A 20,369-nucleotide genomic window follows, 5' to 3' on the forward strand; every position below is an offset into this window, starting at 1 on the left:
CAAAATAAAGAAAATAAATCTTTTTTTTTTTAAATAGTAAAAACTTACCACTTACCAGGTGGAAAGATGGAGCAATCGAATGGCACAAAAATGCTAAGAAATTACAAACCAATATTCTTCATAAGTAAAAACACAAAATTCCTTTTAAAAAATAATAAAAGTTCATGGAATCCAGCATAATATATCACGACGAAGTGAGATTTAGCCAGAAGCACAAGTTTAAAATTAAAAAAAAAAAAAAAAAAAAAAAAAAGGCAGTCACAATTTAACAAATCTCAGAGAAAAATCCCAAATATATGTAGATTGCACCCCTGCCCCCAAACCCTCCTCCAGAGGTGGCTCTCCAGTCCTTCCTGTGCTTTAAAGGCAAATTACCCTTAGGGACTTGCTTCCAAAGAACAGAGCACAGAAAAGGAAAGACAGTACCTTACAGATCTACTACCTATAACTAGTGAACACAAACTCACCACATGATCAAGGCTAAATTGGCCAGCGAAGTCCTATGCCCAGTGGTATGATGAATGAGAAGGCACTGAACCCCTGTGGCATTCCTTCCAAAAGCCCATAACCCCAGTCTAACTGTCAGGAAAATATCAGACAAGCCCAGACTGGAAGATCTCTATAGGATACCTGGCCAGGTAGACTGGTATGCTTGTGAAATACAAGCAAAGACTGACAAACTGGCACAGACCAGAGGAGATGCAATAACTATGCGGGCCCCTGGACTGGATCCCAGAACAGAAAGAGGACATAAAATTTTTTTTTTGTTAAACGGAAATAAAGTCTATGAAGTATAGTTAATAGTTTTTTAAAAATCAGTTTAATTCACATTAATAAAAAAAGGATAAAAGCCACAAGAGTATCTCAACAGATGCAGGAAAAGTACTGACAAAATTCAATACCCATTTCTCATTTAAAAATAAAAATCTCAGCAAACTAGATGGAGAAAAGAACTTCAATCTGATCAAACACAAACCTCCACTGAGCTCCTATTACCTACTTGATGAAATAGTGAGCACTTCCCCTACCATCAAGAACCAGGCAAGAGAGGTGAAGAGGATTGGAGGGCCCAAGTCCTGACCTTGCTGGCTCTGCCTTCCCTGAGCGTCCTGGAAATGGAGAACTCGACTTACAACAATGAGCAGAATTTCTCTGAGGAGGCATTAGAGGAAGAAAGTGTGATTCTCACATTGGTTCCAGTTAATGAAGAACTTAATGAAGAACAAATGGAACCAAGTGTTTCTTCAACTTCAGAAGTCAGTCTGAAGATGCCTGGGTCAAGCAACAAAATTTGTCATCCTCATATAAGTGAACGATTCAAGTTTTGTCCAAAACATAGTTGTTGTAGTACACCAGCCCCTCCTTTGCCAGCCAGTTTGCCTCCAGTTAATAAAGTACGTTGGGACATTTTGCGGAACTGGTGCCAACAATTGAATTTGAGTACCCATGGCCGGAAAAGAGAGGTTTATCTGAGGCTCCAGAAACATGCTTACTCTGAAACAAACCAGGAGTGTGACAATGTAAAGACTATTCCTGAAACACCACCAGAGGCTAAATCGGAGTCATGTTCGGCGAAACGCAAGATGGTGACCAAGATTTGGAAAAGTTGTAAGAGTGAGAGAGGCAGGGGGATTAATACAGTCAAAGTCGTAACTTCGGCACAAGAAGGAATGTTGGCAGCATGGTCAAGAATTGCTGCAAGAGCCAGTCAATCCAAGTCTGTGAATTCACGTTCCATTCCTGCTTCTGTTGAGACCTTTCTGCTGCAAGCCTCTGGTGTCAGGTGGTGTGTGGTCCATGGCAGACCTCTCCTTGCAGACACACAAGGTTGGGTTCGCCTGCAGTTTCATGCAGGTCAGGCCTGGGTGCCTGACACTCCCAAAAGGATGATCTCTCTCTTCCTGTTACCTGCCTGCACTTTCCCATCTCCAGGCCTAGAAGATAATATGTTATGCCCTGAATGTGCTAAAAGAAATAAGATGATGATGAAAAGATTAATTGCACTGGGGAAGGAAAGGTGACCTCGTTCGAACACATCAACACCATTCCCTTTGAATGGGCCATATCTTGATACAGAATAAATGATCGAGAGCCCAGAGCCACCCCTGAATTGCATCCCAGTGTTTGCTGCGCTCTGTCCTAGCCAGCCTCAGCATCGCTTGATAACCTTGAGTATGGATGTGAATGTCTGGATTCTGTACTTGAGGCTTGCCAAGAAGTGACTGCTACCCCTGCTTCAAGTACTTAGTCCTATAGAGTATAACTTAGTTCTGTTTTAATTAATAGATTTTTGAAAGTTTTAGGTTTTCAGAAAAATTGAACAGAAAGTGCAGAGCTCTGAAATAACTGCTCCAACCCCTTCCCCTACTATCAGCAGCCTGTACCAGAGTGGTGCAGTTGTTGAACCTACATCGACTTCATTATCACCCAAAGCCCATAGTTTACAACAGGGTTCACTTTGGGACTCCTGGGTGGCTCAGCAGTTGAGCATCCTGCCTTTGGCTCAGGGCATGGTCCTAGGGTCCCAGGGTCCCAGGATCGAGTCCCACATTGGGCTCCCTGCATGAAGCCTGCTTCTCCCTCTGCCTGTGTCTCTTCCTCTTTCTCTGTGTCTCTCATGAGTAAATAAATTAAATCTTAAAAAAACAAAAAAAAAAAAAAAAGAACCAGGCAAGAATGAATGTCTACAATATTTCTATTCTTTCAAAGAAGTAAAAGAAATAAAAGGACAGGGAGGAAATGAAGAATTAAAGTATGTTTATTAACAGGCAACATGATTACTAAGGTGTTAGTTTTCCCCCAATTTGATGGAAAGACAAGAATGCATTCTCTACCAAAATCCCAATCAGATCAGTAGATACAGGCAAGTCAGTTACAGAATTTATATGGAAACTCAAAGGACCTAGGATAACCAATCTTGAAGACAAAGCTGATGGATTTAGACTACCTGCCACAGTAATCAAGACAGGGTAGATCGGCAAGGAAACAAGAGGTTCCAGAAAGAGACCCAAACTTAAACTTAATTCCTAACATAAGCACCAAGGCAATTCAATGGGAAAGGAAGGCTTTACAATAAATAATGCTGCAATAATCAGATAAACATACAGAAATGGGGCACCTGGGTGGCTCAGCAGTTGAGAGTCTGCCTTGGGCTCAAGGCATGATCCAGATTCCAGGGATCAAGTCCCGCATCAGGCTCCCCACAGGGAACCTGCTTTGTCCTCTACCTATGTCTCTGCCTCTCTCTGTGTCTCTCATAAATAAATAAATAAATAAATAAATAGATAGATAGATAGATAAATCTTAAAAAAAAAGTGAAGCTCATACACACACACACAAATTTATTAGTTGAGATAGAACATAGTCCTAAACTACAAATAGCTACAAAGCTTCCAGAAGAACACAAGGGCTAATATCTTTACAATTCTGGGGTAGGCAAAGATTTCTTGGGTCATAGAATTACCTGGTCCTCATCAAATTTAAATTTTCTGCTCATGAAAAGATATCTTTAAGAAAATTTACACACAAGCCACAGGCTCAGAGAAAATATTCACTACACATATAAACATCAGTCTGTCTATCTAGGGGTGTCTGGGGGCTCACTCAGTTGTGTCCAACTCTTGGTTTGGGCTCAGGTCATGGTCTTGCAATTATGGAATGGAGTACTGAATTGGGCTCTGCTCAGTAGAGAGTCTGCTTCAGATTCTCTCTCCCTCCCCTTCTTGCTCTAATAAATCAAATCTTTAAAAAAAAACATCAATCTTTCTAGAACATACAGACAGTAGATACTGATATATGTATTCTATGTAGAGCATATACAGGCAATATTTATTCTCTATGTGGGGTATACAGACTATGTAAAGCATATATAGACAAAGATTGAAAAGAACACACATTTTTTCAACAGACTGAAAACAAACAAGGAAGATCTCCAAGACCAATCAGCACATAGAAAACGACACTTGGTATTCTTAGTTATCAGAGGAACACACACTAAAACCATGATGACACACAGAGTCCAAGGACTACATGGAAACAAGTGACACTATAAAGTGATGGAGAAGGGAGACTCTCAGGCAGACCACAGGGAGTACGAAATGATAACCACTCTGGGATACCATTTGGTGGTTTCTTACAGGATTAAACATACTTCTACCCTCTCAGTAATTCCACTCCTAGTTAAAACCAAGGAAAAGGAAAAGGTCCACTAAAAGATATGTAAAATAATCTTTACAGTTACTTTATTCATGGCTTTAAAAAAAAAAAAAAAAAAAGGAAACCCAAATCTTTTTTTTTTAAGATTTTATTTTTTTTTAATTTTTATTTATTTATGATAGTCACAGAGAGAGAGAGAGAGAGAGAGGCAGAGACACAGGCAGATGGAGAAGCAAGCTCCATGCACCGGGAGCCCGACGTGGGATTCGATCCTGGGTCTCCAGGATCGCGCCCTGGGCCAAAGACAGGTGCCAAACCGCTGCGCCACCCAGGGATCCCCCAAATCTTTATTATCATGGGAATAAACAAATAAGGTACATCCCTAAAGTGGAGGGAGGGGCAGATCTACACAACCATTTGCATGAGTCTCAAAAATATTACGATGAATACAAAAGTCAGACACAGAGTAATCATTACAAACTACATGACCACATTTCTATGAAGTTCTAAAACTGGAAAGACTCAGACAACAAATTAAGAATACTATCTCTGGGGAGGGAGGGGAGGGAGGGGAGGGAGGGGAGGGAAGGAGGGAAAAAAAGAAAGGAGGAAGAAAAAGAAAAAAAGGAAGGAAGGAAAAGAAAAAAGAAAGAATGAATGAATGTTCTGGGGTCACAGAACTGCCTCTCAGCAAAGGAAAGTGGTAACTCAAACAAACTCTTGGATCAAAATGCTGAACTGTACACTTCAGATCCGTGTCTATCACTGAACATATATGGCATCACCATTTTAAAAAGTACATCTTTTTTTTTTTAAGATTTTATTTATTCATGAGACACACAGAGAGAGGCAGAGACATAGGCAGAGACAGAGGGAGGCTCCATGCAGGGAGCCCAATGTGGGACTTGATCCAGGGACTCTAGGATCATGCCCTGGGCTGAAGGCAGGAGCTCAACTGCTGAGCCACCCAGGCATTCCAAAAGTAAATCTTTTAAAAAGTGCAAAGATTTCTTTAAATTTCTCTCATTACTCCTCCTATACATGAAAAAAATATCTAAAATAGCAAGCCTGTTTAAACCATATGTGAAGACAGGCATAACTGGCACTGGTCATCTTTATAATTGCCTTGTTCTAATCTGTTGAGAGTATAGAGATTTCTTTGTTCTAACAAAGCAAGAACATTAATTAAATAAGAGGAGTCACCTCAAATAGGCTTTCCAATTGAAATGACTCCTTAGTTGCATAATTCAAATGCTAATATGTACTTAAATAGAGCATAAAGCTCCTAGAAGGAGGCCGTCCTTGTCCTCGTCCTCACTGGGGCTTCCTTCCTTGGCTCTAAGCAACCCAGAGTTATGTCACAGCAAATGCTGCAAGAGGTACAAAGGGCTGGTACATCAACACTCTGCGGACACTTATGAAAAGATGAAAAGGCTAGAAAGACACCAAAACACAGGCATTGTGGCAGATTAAAACTGTTACTCCTCCTTGAGAACTCTATTTTGACTTCTAAAAAAGATGGAATAGCAGCTCTCCAAAAGCAAAACCTACCAAAAGGTACTAAAATTAAAATACCACATAACACCTATTTTTCAATACCTAAAATAATACCATGCACACAAATTCTCAATAACGCTATTATAGACTGATACTCAGTGATTCCTCTACAAGAAAGATAACAAGCCCAAAATATTTGTTGCTAGTGGCAAGACCAGCGTATTACCTGCCTCTAAGAAGGAGGATCAAAAGTCCTGAGGGCAAAGTACATCACAAAGAATTTCCAGTCAATACAAAACCAGCAACATAAACAAGGCAAAGGCAAACAAAGCAACAAAAGACAGAAAGATAAGAAAGCAAATATATTTAAAAACATGCCACAAATACAAATACATTAAATATACAAAATACAAATGCATTAAAAATACTTGGAAGATATATTAAGCAACTTAAGGCAAACTTAAACCACGCTCAGAGACAGACGGATAAGAAAGTAAACATATGAGTGACTTTTTAAAAATACTTTCAAATACTCAATTTAAAATTAACTTATGGGACATACAGCTTAGAAGAAAAAAGCAAATACTATACTTCCTCACAGATGGCATAAAAAAAAGAGAAACTAGTCAATCTGGAGAAGAGTTTACTTTCTGCTCTATAAAAAGATTCGTACTGAAAACAACCCTTACAATGTTTCCTATGAGACTTAACAGCAACTAGAAATCACAGGAGTTAACAACTGCAATCTGTTGACAAATTCTAGGGGCAAAATTTTAACCATCTTTTGTTTCCTCGTTTATGAAAGTTATTCTAGTCATAGCAAAAATATTTTAAAATATTTGGGATACCATCTAGAGGTAATCACTATCACCGTTTTTGTCTTTATCCATACAGATGTTGAGAATCTCACACACACATTTAGATGTGCAAAGTTACAGGGACCTTAGCGGGAAACTGTACTATCTTCCTCTTTTCACTTTACATGCCCACCAGAGAGCTAGGGCATCTTCGGGTAACCTATGGCTCCCTATGAAGTTAGGCCATCATTTGACCCTCTAGAAAAATCTACATTGGTTCCATTTAATCTCAAGGCTGCAAACAACTGGAGCACCTATCTTTGAACAAATCTTTGATGAACTATTTTGGATGACTTCGGCAGGGTGGAATTACTGAGTCAAAGGACTTTAAAGCTTTTGATGCCATCAAGAAGAATGTAGGGTGTGGAATCTTCCCCTTCTAGCCAGACAATTAGGTAGCTAGCCAGTTTCACAGGGTGTGTGAGAAGCCAATAGACCCAGGTCACAGGTGAGGACAATGTATTACTCTGACCCAGAGCAGTGGCATTTGGGGGCCAACTCCCTGAGCTGATTCCCAGTGTGCTGTGTGAATGCAGGGGGCTGTGCTACAGGAGAGGTGTGAGCTTAGAGACCTCCAGGAAGATACTCCATCTTTCAAGGCCATGTGCTATACAAACATCCTTGAAAAGATAGCTGAGAACAAAGGGGCAGTCCATGCTTTGCTCACAGAACATGCAGACATGAGAGACCCATGGAAAACTGTCTCTGGGCAGTTAACATTTCTAAAATGGTCCTCCAATAGAATGAGACCACATGTGACCAATGATCTTGATTTTTGCCAGTATTAAAAAAGGTTAAAATGATCAATTTTGTTCTATTTCATTGAATATATATTTTTTAAAGATTTTTATTTATTCATGAGAGACAGAGAAAAAGACAGACAGAGGCAGAGGGAGAAGCAGCCTCCTTGCAAGGAGCCCGATGTGGGACTTGATCCCCGACTCCAGGATTACGCCCTGAGCCAAGGGCAGATGCTCAACCACTGAGCCACCCAGGGGTCCCTTATTGAATGTATTTTATATAGGTTTAAAAAAAAAAAAAAAAGAAGAAGAAGATTTTATTTATTTATTCATAAGAGACGCAGAGAGAGGGCAGAGACACAGGCAGAAGGAGAAGCAGGCTCCCTGTGGAAAGCCCAATGTGGGACTTGAACCCAGCACCCCCAGATCACACCCTGAGCCAAAGACAGACCCTCAACCACTGAGCCACACAGGTGTTCCTGTATTTTATATGCTTAATGGTCATTCTATTATCTTATTGTTGGATTACTTTCTCATAATACCTTACCCTTCTTTCTATAGGAGTGCTCATCTGTATATACTGAATATATTAACTCTCACATACTGATTATGCTAATTTTGCTAAATATATTAATTCTTAGGCTCACATGTAAATAGTTCCCCAAATTTGTCATTTGTTGTAACTCCTTTATGTGTTCTGGGGGTATTTATACATGATCAAATCATTATTTTCCTTAACATCATAAAAAGGCCTTATTACCAAGAGTAGTACAATGGTAATAACCAAGACAACTTGGTGTTCGTTTTTCCTCACTTTCTCTCATGTCCTTAATAATTAAACCCCCAATTTTGGCTGAATACATTGTTACCTCACACTATCTTCATCAGTTTCCCCTACTGTGGGTTACAGCCATGTGACCGATGCATAACTCACGAGATGTTTGCGGAGTGCCATATGAGAACTCCAGGACGCATCTTCAAAGTGTGGCATGGCCCCCTTCCATCCCACTGTAATCCACTGTTTGGATGTGGACCATGCTAAGAACAGCAACCCTAGAACTTACCATGCACATCTAGAAGAAGCCTGGGTATGTGAATACCTGGTGAGGCCTATACCAGATCTGAAACACTCTCAGAATGGAATCTTTCATCATTAGTGAAAAATAAACTTCCAACCCTTGCTGAGTTTTCGGTTTTGCAGGTAAACCTAAGGCCACTTGGTCACCATTATTAAAATGTTTTCTTCTACTCCACTGACAGTTTGGTGTGTGTCTATGCATATGTACAAAGGTATGTCTCGTTATATTTTTTTACACTAAAAGATTTAATCAATCTGAGATCCAATTGGTATAAGGTAGGGATCCAACTTTTTCCCAGATGATCCATCCTAAGTATGTCTGAGATAATCTATCGTATTAACACATGTGCTATGAGATCATTTCCTTTAAGGCTGGGTCTGATCAATAATGTTCCTCCAAAGACATCTCTCTATCCACAAGATACTTGAAACTGAAAGGCAAGATTACCACTTTTTAAAGTAATAACCCACTTTTGCTATAATAATTTAATGAATAAAGTTCAGAAACCCAATCTGAAATACCTAGATCTACAAGTCATACCTAGAAGGCACTCAGGCATCACTAATACCTGCTTTTCTTTGACTGCTTTACACAAAAAAAGAGTTCCTATCTCCAGAGACCATTAGACCTTTTCTCATTCTAAAACGTGCTATAAACACAATAATATTATCAAAGGGTAAAGAGACTGTTACCTAAAATACTGGAAGAATAAATTACAAACAAATATTCCAAAATCCCACAAACTAATAAGCAGGATCAAACTACCGGTTTCCCTCTGAACTCTTCATCACTGGGAAGGATGTCTGCAGCGTCCTATCAGCCCCGCCCTTCCTCTCCCCTCAGGGCTTCTTATGAGTTCTCTCTGGGCTTGCTCCAGGTCATAGGCCAGGCAGAGCCTTCAGGACCCCCAGGACAGTGTTGAGTACAACCCACACCCACATCTGAGCCTCGGTGCAGTGTCGCTGACTGCCAGTACAGAATGGTGAGAAGGAGGGGAATCATCTCCAATTTTACATCTTCTTCCGCTTTGTCTTGGTACTTGGTCCTGGTTCCTTCTATAACTGGAGAACCTGGGTAAGGAGTTCCCCATACTATATACTTCTATCTTTTCTCTAAGTGTCAAATTATTTCAAATAGCAAGAGATAGCACAAAAAGACAAATCTGCTCCAGCCTGTTAGGGAGGAGAGAGGCTGCTACATCCTGGGAAGGGTCTGCCCACGGCACACAGGATCACACACTCCATCACAGCACCATACTGAGGAAAAAGGGGAAATAAAACATTCTGTATGCTGCATTCCTAAAGCACTGGTGTAAGGCCTGGAGTAGATAACCTAAGCCAGTAAAATACTACTTTTCATGATCTTTTGAAAAAAGGGAGGGGGATTATTATGGAAAATAACTGAGAAAAAAAACATTAATAAGGAAAACAAGTTTTTAGATCAACCAATCCTAAGGCTATAGAACAATTTAATGGTTTACCTGCTTGGCTCACCAGACAAGTCCTAAGGTTGGAAAACTGAATCTATTAAGCCCTACACCTCGTACCACCTTTATTCATCCAAAGGACATCTGTTTTCAGACCTAGCCCACAGGTTGTTACCTGTTCCACAAAGCACGGGTGCCTCCCCACCCACTTTCCCCAAAGAACTCCAAGACATGCTCCCAACCAGAGGGACCCTCCATGAACTCCTGAAAGCAGGGATCTGAGCCTTTGCTGGCAAACTTCACATCTTTTAGTTTATTTACATCACACGGGATTTGCCCACATGTCTTCCCTCCCCTGTATTAAGTTGAGCATTCCCTGAGTACAGGAACCAAGCTTCTAAAACATCTTTGTTTCTTCAAAACCTAAAACAGCCTAAATACAGGGATACTGGAAGTATTTTTTCAATAATGGTCATAACTAATGAATGGTAACTAATTTAAAATGATCACAGCACTCCTTTCAAACACAACACATACATCACATTTTTTAAAGATTTCTACCCACGCCCACATAAAACACTGAAAATATCTAACACGGAAAGGGCAAACAGCTTTGTGGAAATCACAGTTCACCAGAACTCACTGCCCAAAGACTCTAGAAAGCTCAGGCTTCTTACTGCACACATAGTTCAAAGAAGAGATGTATCAACTTTCACTAATGCTTTAAAAAAAAAAAGGTCATTTTAAATCTGGAGGGAAAAAAACCACTAAAATTTTGGACTCTTTTTAAAAGATGAACAAATACCTCTTCAGTTTCAGGAGCAACCTGGAGGTCATCTAATTCACCTTCAGCAACACAGTCTTCCTGCTCTTGCAGCCCTTGCTGCCCACAAGCCTGCAAGTATTCTTCATCCTAACAGCCATTAAAGAGAAAGTAAGTCTTCCTCATAAAGCTTTGGGTTTTCATCTTCATGACTCATGCTTCATTACTTTAGCAAATTTTACTATGGCAAGTACCCGACTAGGCAGAAAGCACCAAGCATGAGAATCAAATGCAGCCTCCCCTGTGTTAATGAGAACGGAGTGCAGTGCGCTGACCCCCATCACCAAAGTTAGTGACACAGCTCTGCTTCAGACCCCAAGCGCCCTGATAAACAGCTCTTCTTACAATCAGCACCAAGGAAAGGCAATCTTCAAAAGGATGTGCATGTGCTTGCACAGTGCAGCTCAGCAGCAGTAAAGGGCCAAAATCATGCCCAACATGCACCACTTTTATGGCAAGAAAAGGCAAAAGTATAAGCCATTCAATTCAACACAGGAGCTTTATTAAAAATCATGTAAGTATCTGCTTCTCCATCGGCCCATCCCTAGAATTAGAGGGGTGGTCCTAGGTTTGTATGAAATGTAATGGGCACGTCAGCAGGCAGGCATCCCTTGAAGGGTGTATGGAAGGAAGCAGACAACCTGGCTAGAGACCATTTCCAGAGAAGGAAGGGTTCCTACAGGTACTACTATCAAGTCACAAAAACATCTGATCCTACACAGGGGAGCTGAACTTGCCAGCATACCTGGTCACTGGCTGAAATGAAGAGTGCATGGTTACAAGGTAAGCAGCCAAGAGTGAGCATGCAGAATGTGAGCAAGCTGCTGTGAGGTACACAAGGAGCCGAACCTACAACCCCCAAAGAAACCAGCTGTATTCAAGGCAACAAACCATCTTAGGTCCCACAAATTTCTCTCAGGGCTACCTGAACACACTGCATCTCACTCTCCAGAAGAAACGATCCCATCAAAGAGAAACTATCACTACCCAGGATTCACTGACAGCAGAACTGTCAGATTTCAAATAAGGCCAGATGATGCTAATCAAAATCTACAGCTAATATACAATGGAGAATAGTCTATGACTGGATCCTCCCCAGGAAACAAAAATCTGCTACCCTTCATTTAAATTATCAATCTGAAGTTGTTTTTACAGCACAATGTTTTATGAAATCTCAATTTTTGGTAATTTCAAAGGCCCTAAAAAGACTGTGCTTAAAAGTATAAATTACTCAACAATTTCCTCCTGTTTTGTTGAATAATAAATGATAATCTTCTCTTAATACAAGAATGTAAGTTTTTAAATCATATCCCAATTCACTCTCAAGAATAAGAGTCACAAAACCCAAGGGAACTTGTTTTTGAGTATGACAGGAAAGAACACTGGAATTCTATTACCAACATTTAAATGTGGACCTAGCTTCTTCATATGTAGAAGCATCCCTTCCAATTGTAAAATTCTGTGGCTTTATGACTGTACTCCCAGATATACACAAACTCCCTCCATGAGTGAGCCCAAACAGACAGACCGTGCTCATGCTCAGCATGTCAAGTTCGATTCTACCTTGAGAGGACAAGTTAATGGTTCCTAACTAGGGCATGAACCACGGTGAAATAAGTCATCTGATAAACTGAAATGCCACGGGGACACAAAGGCACACAATCTAGTCATGTGCTCGTTCATCTACTCACGAACAATCCCCTCACTATGCACCAGGGGCAGCCTGCTACAGAGCTGGAGCAGGGCGCCACAGTTTAAGGCCATCTCTCTCCTCCATCCAAAGAAAAGGTAATGGCACACTCCAGCACCGTGGTAACTATGAAGAAACCAACAATCCGAAAGAAACGGTAGAGAGAAAAGAGCGACCATGGCTATGAAGCTAAATGTGCTGAGGTGAGCTGACACGGCTCATGGGACACTCAACTATTTTGCCTCACCTTTCAAATTTACAGCTCCCTGTGAAAAGATGACGATGCTTTCAGAAATTCTAAGCAAAACTGTTTTTTTTCCCCTACTCTAAAAAATACAATTCATTTTGATGTGGAAAAGAACTGTAAGTATACCAAACTGCCACACTGTTTTCATTTTGATACTGGAACCTAAGACCACAGGACATCAGATAACTAAGCTGGATTTTATACAACCGGGGGCCTAAATGTAACCTCTAGTTTGACAATGGAACACAAGAGAGGGGAAAGTCCTGACTTATGAGAATTCTCTTTACAACCACCTCTGCCAGAATGCCACAGTGAAAAACACCTCCTATGCGGCACACTGGTGCTGTTAAAGCAAGCACTTTCCACACTGATCTATCTGTTCCACCAAATTCTAAGTTCACAGAAGGCAGGGGCCATGCCTCATATCTCCTATTATAGCCTGGACATCAGTAAAGATGTGCTGAACTGCTGAATTTACAAGGGAAAAAAGGACCCACATATGATTAACCAATCATCTTGTCTTACTGATGAACAGGAGAAATAATAAAATGCTTTAAACAGAGGATAACTAGGCACATTTTTAAAAGATCTTGTTTTAAAAGATCCTTAAAAGATATTTAAGGATCATTTTAAATTTATAGTATCCCTCTTTCAGAGAGTATACAAACACACCAGTAAACCATAGAGCACTTGTCCACACCAATGATGGATTTATTACCAAAACAAACTATTACCGTTATGGAAAGAACAAGCCATGATGCCTTTTACATGTCTCTATTTACCAAAAATACAAACATTTTTCATTACTGTATCTACTAAAGAGAAAGCATTCAGAACAAATCAAATCTTAAAAATAACATTACTGAGATAAATAAACACAATTAGGATTAGAACTAAGTATTCCAAGGGTTCACATAAACAATCTCTATTTATATATATGTATGACCAATGACCAAAAATTCAGATTTCAAAATTTTTTCTCAAAAGCAAGCTTTCTCTGAATAAAAATATTAAGAGATTAAACGCAAAGCTCTTACCCCTAACTCTGCGTGCCTCCACCCCATCCCCACAGCCCTGCTGAGGCTCTATCTCAGTGGATGTGCAGTACCATGAAAACACGAAACATCATGTCCTCCCCACACAAATTTCATTAAGTGCTTTTTTAAAAAACAAGTGTCCTTTAATGACGAATCATTAAGATAGATGAGTAATCTTTCACTAGTACCTTTTGCTTTCTTGACCGTTCAACTTTTTTAAAAAGCTACCTATCAAAATCATCTTTCTGAAACAGAAATCAGCACAATCTTTGTTTCCTGATTACAGATAACAAATTATGTGTGACATTTCCAAACGAACCTCCAATCTCTTTATTCATGTTTAGACAGTTCTCAGTTACAAAACAGGATGAATGAACAGGACATCAATCACTCTAGAATATTAGCACCTTAAAGATGTCTTTAGCAGGTCAATAATCTTTTCACCTTGGAAGGACTTTATCAGATCTTGTCTAAAGCCCGGATAAAAGCTCTGCATTAAGTACTTCTAACAATTGACAGTGTATCTCCACCACACAAAGCTGTTTTCTTCCTTAGGTGCAATCCTCAAGGTCACAATTCTGTGCAGCCTTCCCGAATGACAAAGGGGCATTACCTCCAGCCAAACAAGCTGTCAACACAAACTTTGTCATAGCTCAGATAAAGAAACTGGCAGACAGTGATAATAAGGTCTAATTTCCCTTCTTCCCGAGGGAGGTAAATAGATTTCAAATCAGTCTAGAAACCTATGCCCAGGCAGCCATGTTATCTTTGGCCATACAAAGGAAAAAGACTCACTGTGAATTCATCTAAAGGCTCATTGATCTCGATGTCTAACACTTCATCATTGTACAACTGCTCCTCCTCTGGCTCTTCCACATACTCCATGTGGTCTTCCGTCAGCTCAGCATCATGGCCTTCATACTGTCCTTCTTCTGGGTACTCGTGAGCATATAATTCAGATCCATCGGACTTGTGATAAACAAGTTCATCCTCTCCTTGTTCATACTCAGATTCCTGTTCTCCAGATTGGTCATTAGTGTTGTCAGAGAGTTCAAATGATGTGACCATGCCAGATGTAGTATTTAAACTAATCGTGACACCCTGAGAACTAGAGAATAAAAACACAAAGAAAGGTGCCCAATTAGAGAGTAAAGTTCAAAATTAAATCGCTACCTAAATAACTGCTACGAAGATGTAAACCATGACTGGTGAAAAGTTGCTCTAATGACTGATAAATGCACATTACTACTCCACCTGTGCCTGAAAATGAGAGCTCAGTGTGCCATCCTGAGCCTGCACCACACACCCCTATTGTAGGCAGCACCCACCCACACCATCGTCAGCTGCAGGTTATTTACCCAAAAGAAGCAGATCAACCAGATGGGGACACAAGTCTGGCAAAACGCCAAGTCTGAAAACAAGCAAGACTGTATTTCACTCTAACTTCCAGAATGAAAAGGATGGTATCTGTTTTCCAAGATTCCAAAGTAAAAACAGGACTATTACTTTATAAACAGAAAATCACAGATGGAATTTTAGAACAATTTATTCTTTTTACATCTATGACACAAATTATAAACTATTTTTAAAAATCAAAATATTAAAAAAGTTGTGTGAAAATACACTTCAATGCTCGAATAAATAAAATTTGTACTAACCACCAATTTTCAAAAAACTTAGTTTATAATTTCTGAGTAAAATACCAGAGACGGTTTTAAAACCACAAAAAAAATCATATTCCACTCAATGAACCACACAACAGTGACATGCCAAACAGTAAGCGCAAGAAAGCAACACTTACAGCGCAAGATTTTGCAGAAAATCCTAAGTGCACAGTACTAATTATGTATCTAACCCTAACAAGAAACTTGAGTACACCACACAGACCCAAAGGTATTACCTGACTAAAAATTCCAAACTGCCATATTTTGAGGGCTAACTGAAATAACGCAAAAGACCAAACAAAATTTAATAATGATGTCACACAATAGAACCTGGAAACTCCAATAACTGGTAGAATCAACTAACTTAAAACTATTTCTATCCATAAAGATTACTTTAAGTTAGAAAACCTGTTATAAATCTATAGTTCAATAATAAACAGCATATATTTATTAACTTCATTTATAACCAAGAGATGTCTCTTTAAATTTTCACCACAAAGGTTTCCTTCATAAAACTGAAAAAATTACTCCCCTACAAGAGTATACTAAATACTTCTTCCTCTTCTTATAACGGAGCTTATTATATCAACAACAAGCAGGCACTAATGACTGCTGTGGACTGGATATTTGTGTCCCCCCAAAACTCATCTGTTGAATCCTGACACCCAGTATGATGGTGCCTAGAGGTGCAGCCTTTGGGATATGATTAGGTCATGAGGGTGGACCCCATGATGGGATTAATGCCTTTACAAAGAGCTCAGAGAGCTCCCTCACCCTTTGACCCTATGACGTATCAAGAAGGCTCCATCTATGAACTAGAAAGCAGAAAGTCAGCATGCTGTTTCCTTAACCTTGGACTTTCTAGCCCCTACTGTTAGAAATAAATTTCTGTTGTTTATGAACTACCTAGTTCATAATATTTTGTTAAAACAGCTGACAAAGAATAAAGTAACTATATTCACTAAAACAATTACATTCAGATTGTCAACTAGAGTCTAAAGTACAGTCCAGGGGCCCTTGGGTAACTCAGCTAGATAAGCATCTGCCTTCGGCTTAGGTCTTGATCTCCCTACTCAGCAAGGAGTCTGCTACTCACTCTGCCTCTCCATCCCCCTACCCCACCCCACCCCCACTCATGTTCACTCTCTCTCTCAAATAAAATCTTTAAAAAATAAAAATACAGTCCAAAGGAATTTCCAAAATGGCAATTCAGTCAAAGATTACATATAAATAAAAATGGCCTCAAATAAAAACAAAAGCAGCAACATCAAACTGCAGCCAGCAGTATTAAGAGCCTAATAAGTCCATTGCCCCCATCTAATAAAGGAATTCTTTAAAAGAGCAGTACATACCTTTACTGAGTTTTCATAACCTGCACTCAATAGAACTTATAGAGGTCATCAAATGCAAGACCAATACCTATTTATAGAAAAATATATATATGGCTCTCATGTGTTATATTAATATCCTGTTTAAAATAAAATCATGTTAAAGTATATCACATTAACAATTATATTCCATTATATTTATAAATTACAGTTACTAACAATTTAAAGAAAATTTTTAATGAGCTAATAATGAATACCTGAAATTTTCTTCATCCTCATTATCACTCTGTAAAAGATCATCATTCAGCTCTTCATCTGACAAATCCGACTGATTCTAATTAAAATAAGAAATTTAATTAATGCATGCCACTTCCACAAAAAGACTTGTTACAAATGTGCAAAATTACGTTGACTGCATTATTTCTAACCTTGTTATTAAAGCATATGCCATTCAGTAAGTTATCTCACTTTTTTTTTTAAGTTATCTCACTTTGATATGACCAGTTGACAACTGAGAAATTCCACATGACATAATTGCTACCTCAAATTTTCAGATGCAAAATCAAGTATAGAAGGAACAAGCTTAATGATCACATTTATTCTAAATTTAACAAAAGAGTTCTTTTTTTTTAATTTTTATTTATTTATGATAGTCACACAGAGAGAGAGAGAGAGAGAGAGAGAGAGGCAGAGACATAGGCAGAGGGAGAAGCAGGCTCCATGCACCGGGAGCCCGACGTGGGATTCGATCCTGGGTCTCCAGGATCGCGCCCTGGGCCAAAGGCAGGCGCCAAATCGCTGCGCCACCCAGGGATCCCAAAAAGAAGAGTTCTTTAGCAGCATCTACAAATATTTTTTTCCCTATCAAACACAAGAAAGAATGGTATCCTTAAGATTTGACTAAAGTTGATTTCTCTATGTGGAATTTAAAAATCAGAACAAAAAAAAAAAAAAGAGAGACAAATCAAGAAACAGACTCTTCACTCTAGAGAACAAACTGACGCTTAACAGAGGGGAGAGGGTGGGGGATGGGGGAGATGGGTGATGGGGATGAAGGAGGGCACTTCTTGTGATGAGCCCTGGGTGATGTATGGAAGTAATGAATCACTTTACTGTACACCTGAAACTAACATTACACTGTATTTTAACTAATAGGAATTACAATAAAAACTTAAAAAAAAAAAAAACATTCGTTTCAAGATTTTATTTATTTACTCATGAAAGACACAGATAGCGAGGCAGAGACATAGGAGAGGGAGAAGCAGGCTCCCCATAGGGAGCCTGATATGGGACTCGATCCCAGGATCCTGGGATTAGCACCTGAGCCAAAGGCAGGCGCTCAACCACTGAGCCACCCAGGTGCCCCTAGAAAAAAAGATTTGACTAAATTTAACAGTAGTATCCAAAATCTGAAGACTTTTTAAAGCAAAAAAAAAAAAGGAGAATTTTAGAAAATAGCAGATTTTAGGGGTGTCTGGGTGGCTAAGTCAGTTAAGTGCCTTTGCTTGGGTCACGATACCAGCCAGGATCCATGCTCAGAAGGCAGCCAGCTTCTACCTCTTCCTCTGCCCCTCCCCCCAACCCACTCATGCTCTGTCTCTGAAATATATAAAATCTTTAAAAAAAAGAGAAGCAGATTTTAGATAACTGCATTGCCAAATTAAAATGGTAAGAGACTAAAATAAAACTTTAGGGGGCGCTTGGGAGGCTCAGTCAGTTAAGTGTTTGCCTTCAGCTCAGGTCATGGTCCTGAGATGGAGCCCCACATTGGGGTACCCTGCTCAGCAGGGGGTCTGCTTCTCCCTCTCCCTGCCACTCGCCCTGCTTGTGCTACCAAATAAATAAATAAAATCTTTTTAAAAAATAAAGAAAACTTTATTAATAGAGATGACACAGAAAATAGACATGACTGCTCTTGACAGGCCTGTGCATTCATCACACCAGTAGCTACAAAGAGGAAGCCTAGTGATTTTGTCAACTGCTCAACTTTCTACAGTCCCAGGTTTTGTTGAGTTAAATATACCACCAGCATCGTATACTTATACAGGAGGGTCCTTCACACTTTACTCCTCTATTCAAATTACTTTCAGGGTATATATAAATTACCACTTCTCTAAAAGACGTCCCTTGAACACACAATTAGGCAAGAAAGTAAAGAAAGAAAAAGGAAAAGAGAAAGACTTGACTTTCTTCTTAAAGAGGAAACAAACAAACAAGCAATCTTTCCTGGCATTTTATAGCTTATAAAAATAGGCTTCTCAAACTTATCTACACATTCTTCATTTATAGTACTTTTGATATAAGCCAAAAAATATGAAACCTATTAGTTCTTATGGATCTCAAGGGACTTAATGGCTGACATTATAAAAAAAATAAAATAACACAGGGTGCCTGGATGGCTCAATCAGTTAAGCATCCAACAGCTCAGGTCTTGATCTCAGGGTTGTAAGTTTGAGCCCCACACTGGACTCAGTGTGGAGCCTACTCAAAAAAATAAAATAAAAATAAAAAATAAAATAAATTACATAAAGTAACATAAAATAACAACATAGACCATGTAGTTTACTTGGAAGGAGAATGGATCTGTATGAAAAAGAAACAGACTGCTTAACAGAGCCAAAATAAAGTAGTAGTAGCCCACATAATCTGTCCTCCGCTAAAAGAGATGTGCCAGGCCTGCCTAAATTTAGCTGCCCAATAAATAGAATAAATAAATAAAACCATGGGAAATCTTTAAAAACTAACAATTCTGAGTGCTATATGTTGGCAAATTGAATTTAAATATTTTGAAAAATAAATAAAAATTAACTATTCAGGGGATCCCTGGGTGGCTCAGTGGTTTAGCACCTGCCTTCGGCCCAGGGCCTGATCCTGGAGACCTGGGATCGAGTCCCACGTCGGGCTCCCTGCATGGAGCCTGCTTCTCCCTCTGCCTGTGTCTCTACCTCTCTCTCTCTCTCTCTCTCTCTCTCTGTGTCTCTCATGAATAAATAAATAAAATCTTTTTAAAAAAAATTTACAATTCAATGAAAACCAAACTTCATTAAGAGGCTGCCTTTTTAGTTAAACTTTTACATGCTTGTAAAAAAAAATCAGTGAACCAATAAATAATTCACCAAACAGGAATGTATGCTGTGGTAGGCCCTGGTGGTAATCAGATCTTACATCTGGATTCTGAGGATTCAACTTCCCATATGGATTCTGAAAGTGATGAGTAATATACCTACCAGGCAACTGACCAAAATCCCCACTTCACCAATCAAGCAGACTTGGAGAGCTAGACTCTATCTTTGAGGCAAAAACTGATTTTCAAGCACATCCCCAAGAATGGAAGTGAACCATTTCTGAGGCAAAGGCAGAGTTATTAGCTAGGACTCTGTTGGGGTGGTCTGCAGGGAGGTAGGGCAAACACATCCCCAGAGTGAGAGAAAGCGGCCAGAATGCCAGCAAAATCCTTTTCCCAACCTTACCAGACAGATCAGTCATGCCCCTCCTGGGGGGAGAGACAGTATAAAAGAAAAAGAATGCTTCTCCGGGGCTCCCCAGAGGGTGGAAGGTCTAGTGTATCACAGAGCACGTGCCTGTCACCAGTTGCAGCAAAGAAAGAAAGACAGATCAACTGACGAGGGGGTCGCTTGCTGACAGGCTCCCCCATCTCTCAAAGCTCTGGCTAGGCCATGTCAGCTTCTCATCTTGAGTTTGCAACCTCTCAGTTGTAACCTACATTGAAGATTTCACCCTAACAACCTCCCTTCTGAACACCGATGAACTTGTTCCCGAGTTGCCCAGTTGGGGGGATGTAGTCACTCTACTCAGTAAGAGGCTG

At 39.7% G+C, this 20,369-nt stretch overlaps 2 protein-coding genes across 5 annotated transcripts in view; one reads left to right on the plus strand and one right to left on the minus strand.

The window, feature by feature from the left end:
- Nucleotides 1–20,369, minus strand: part of RBM33 (RNA binding motif protein 33) — a 137,897-nt gene that overhangs the window by 80,884 nt on the left and 36,644 nt on the right. For 2 of the 4 annotated variants that reach the window (XM_077849541.1, XM_077849539.1), the window contains exons 4-5: nt 16,801–16,877; nt 14,347–14,659 (exon numbers count right to left, since the gene is read on the minus strand). In XM_077849541.1, the coding sequence (XP_077705667.1) occupies nt 14,347–14,659; nt 16,801–16,877 (390 nt within the window). Of the gene's footprint in view, nt 1–10,559; nt 10,668–14,346; nt 14,660–16,567; nt 16,635–16,800; nt 16,878–20,369 lie in introns of those variants that run through there. The other 2 variants (XM_077849540.1, XM_077849538.1) reach the window with 2 other exon arrangements.
- On the plus strand, nt 1,049–2,329 carry LOC144284680 (developmental pluripotency-associated protein 2-like). The gene has a single exon (XM_077849542.1). It carries the CDS (start codon nt 1,116–1,118, stop codon nt 2,019–2,021), a length of 906 nt encoding a protein of 301 aa, XP_077705668.1. The 5' UTR covers nt 1,049–1,115; the 3' UTR covers nt 2,022–2,329.

The sequence above is a fragment of the Canis aureus genome, chromosome 15, assembly GCF_053574225.1.
Source record: "Canis aureus isolate CA01 chromosome 15, VMU_Caureus_v.1.0, whole genome shotgun sequence".
Lineage (NCBI taxonomy): Eukaryota > Metazoa > Chordata > Mammalia > Carnivora > Canidae > Canis > Canis aureus.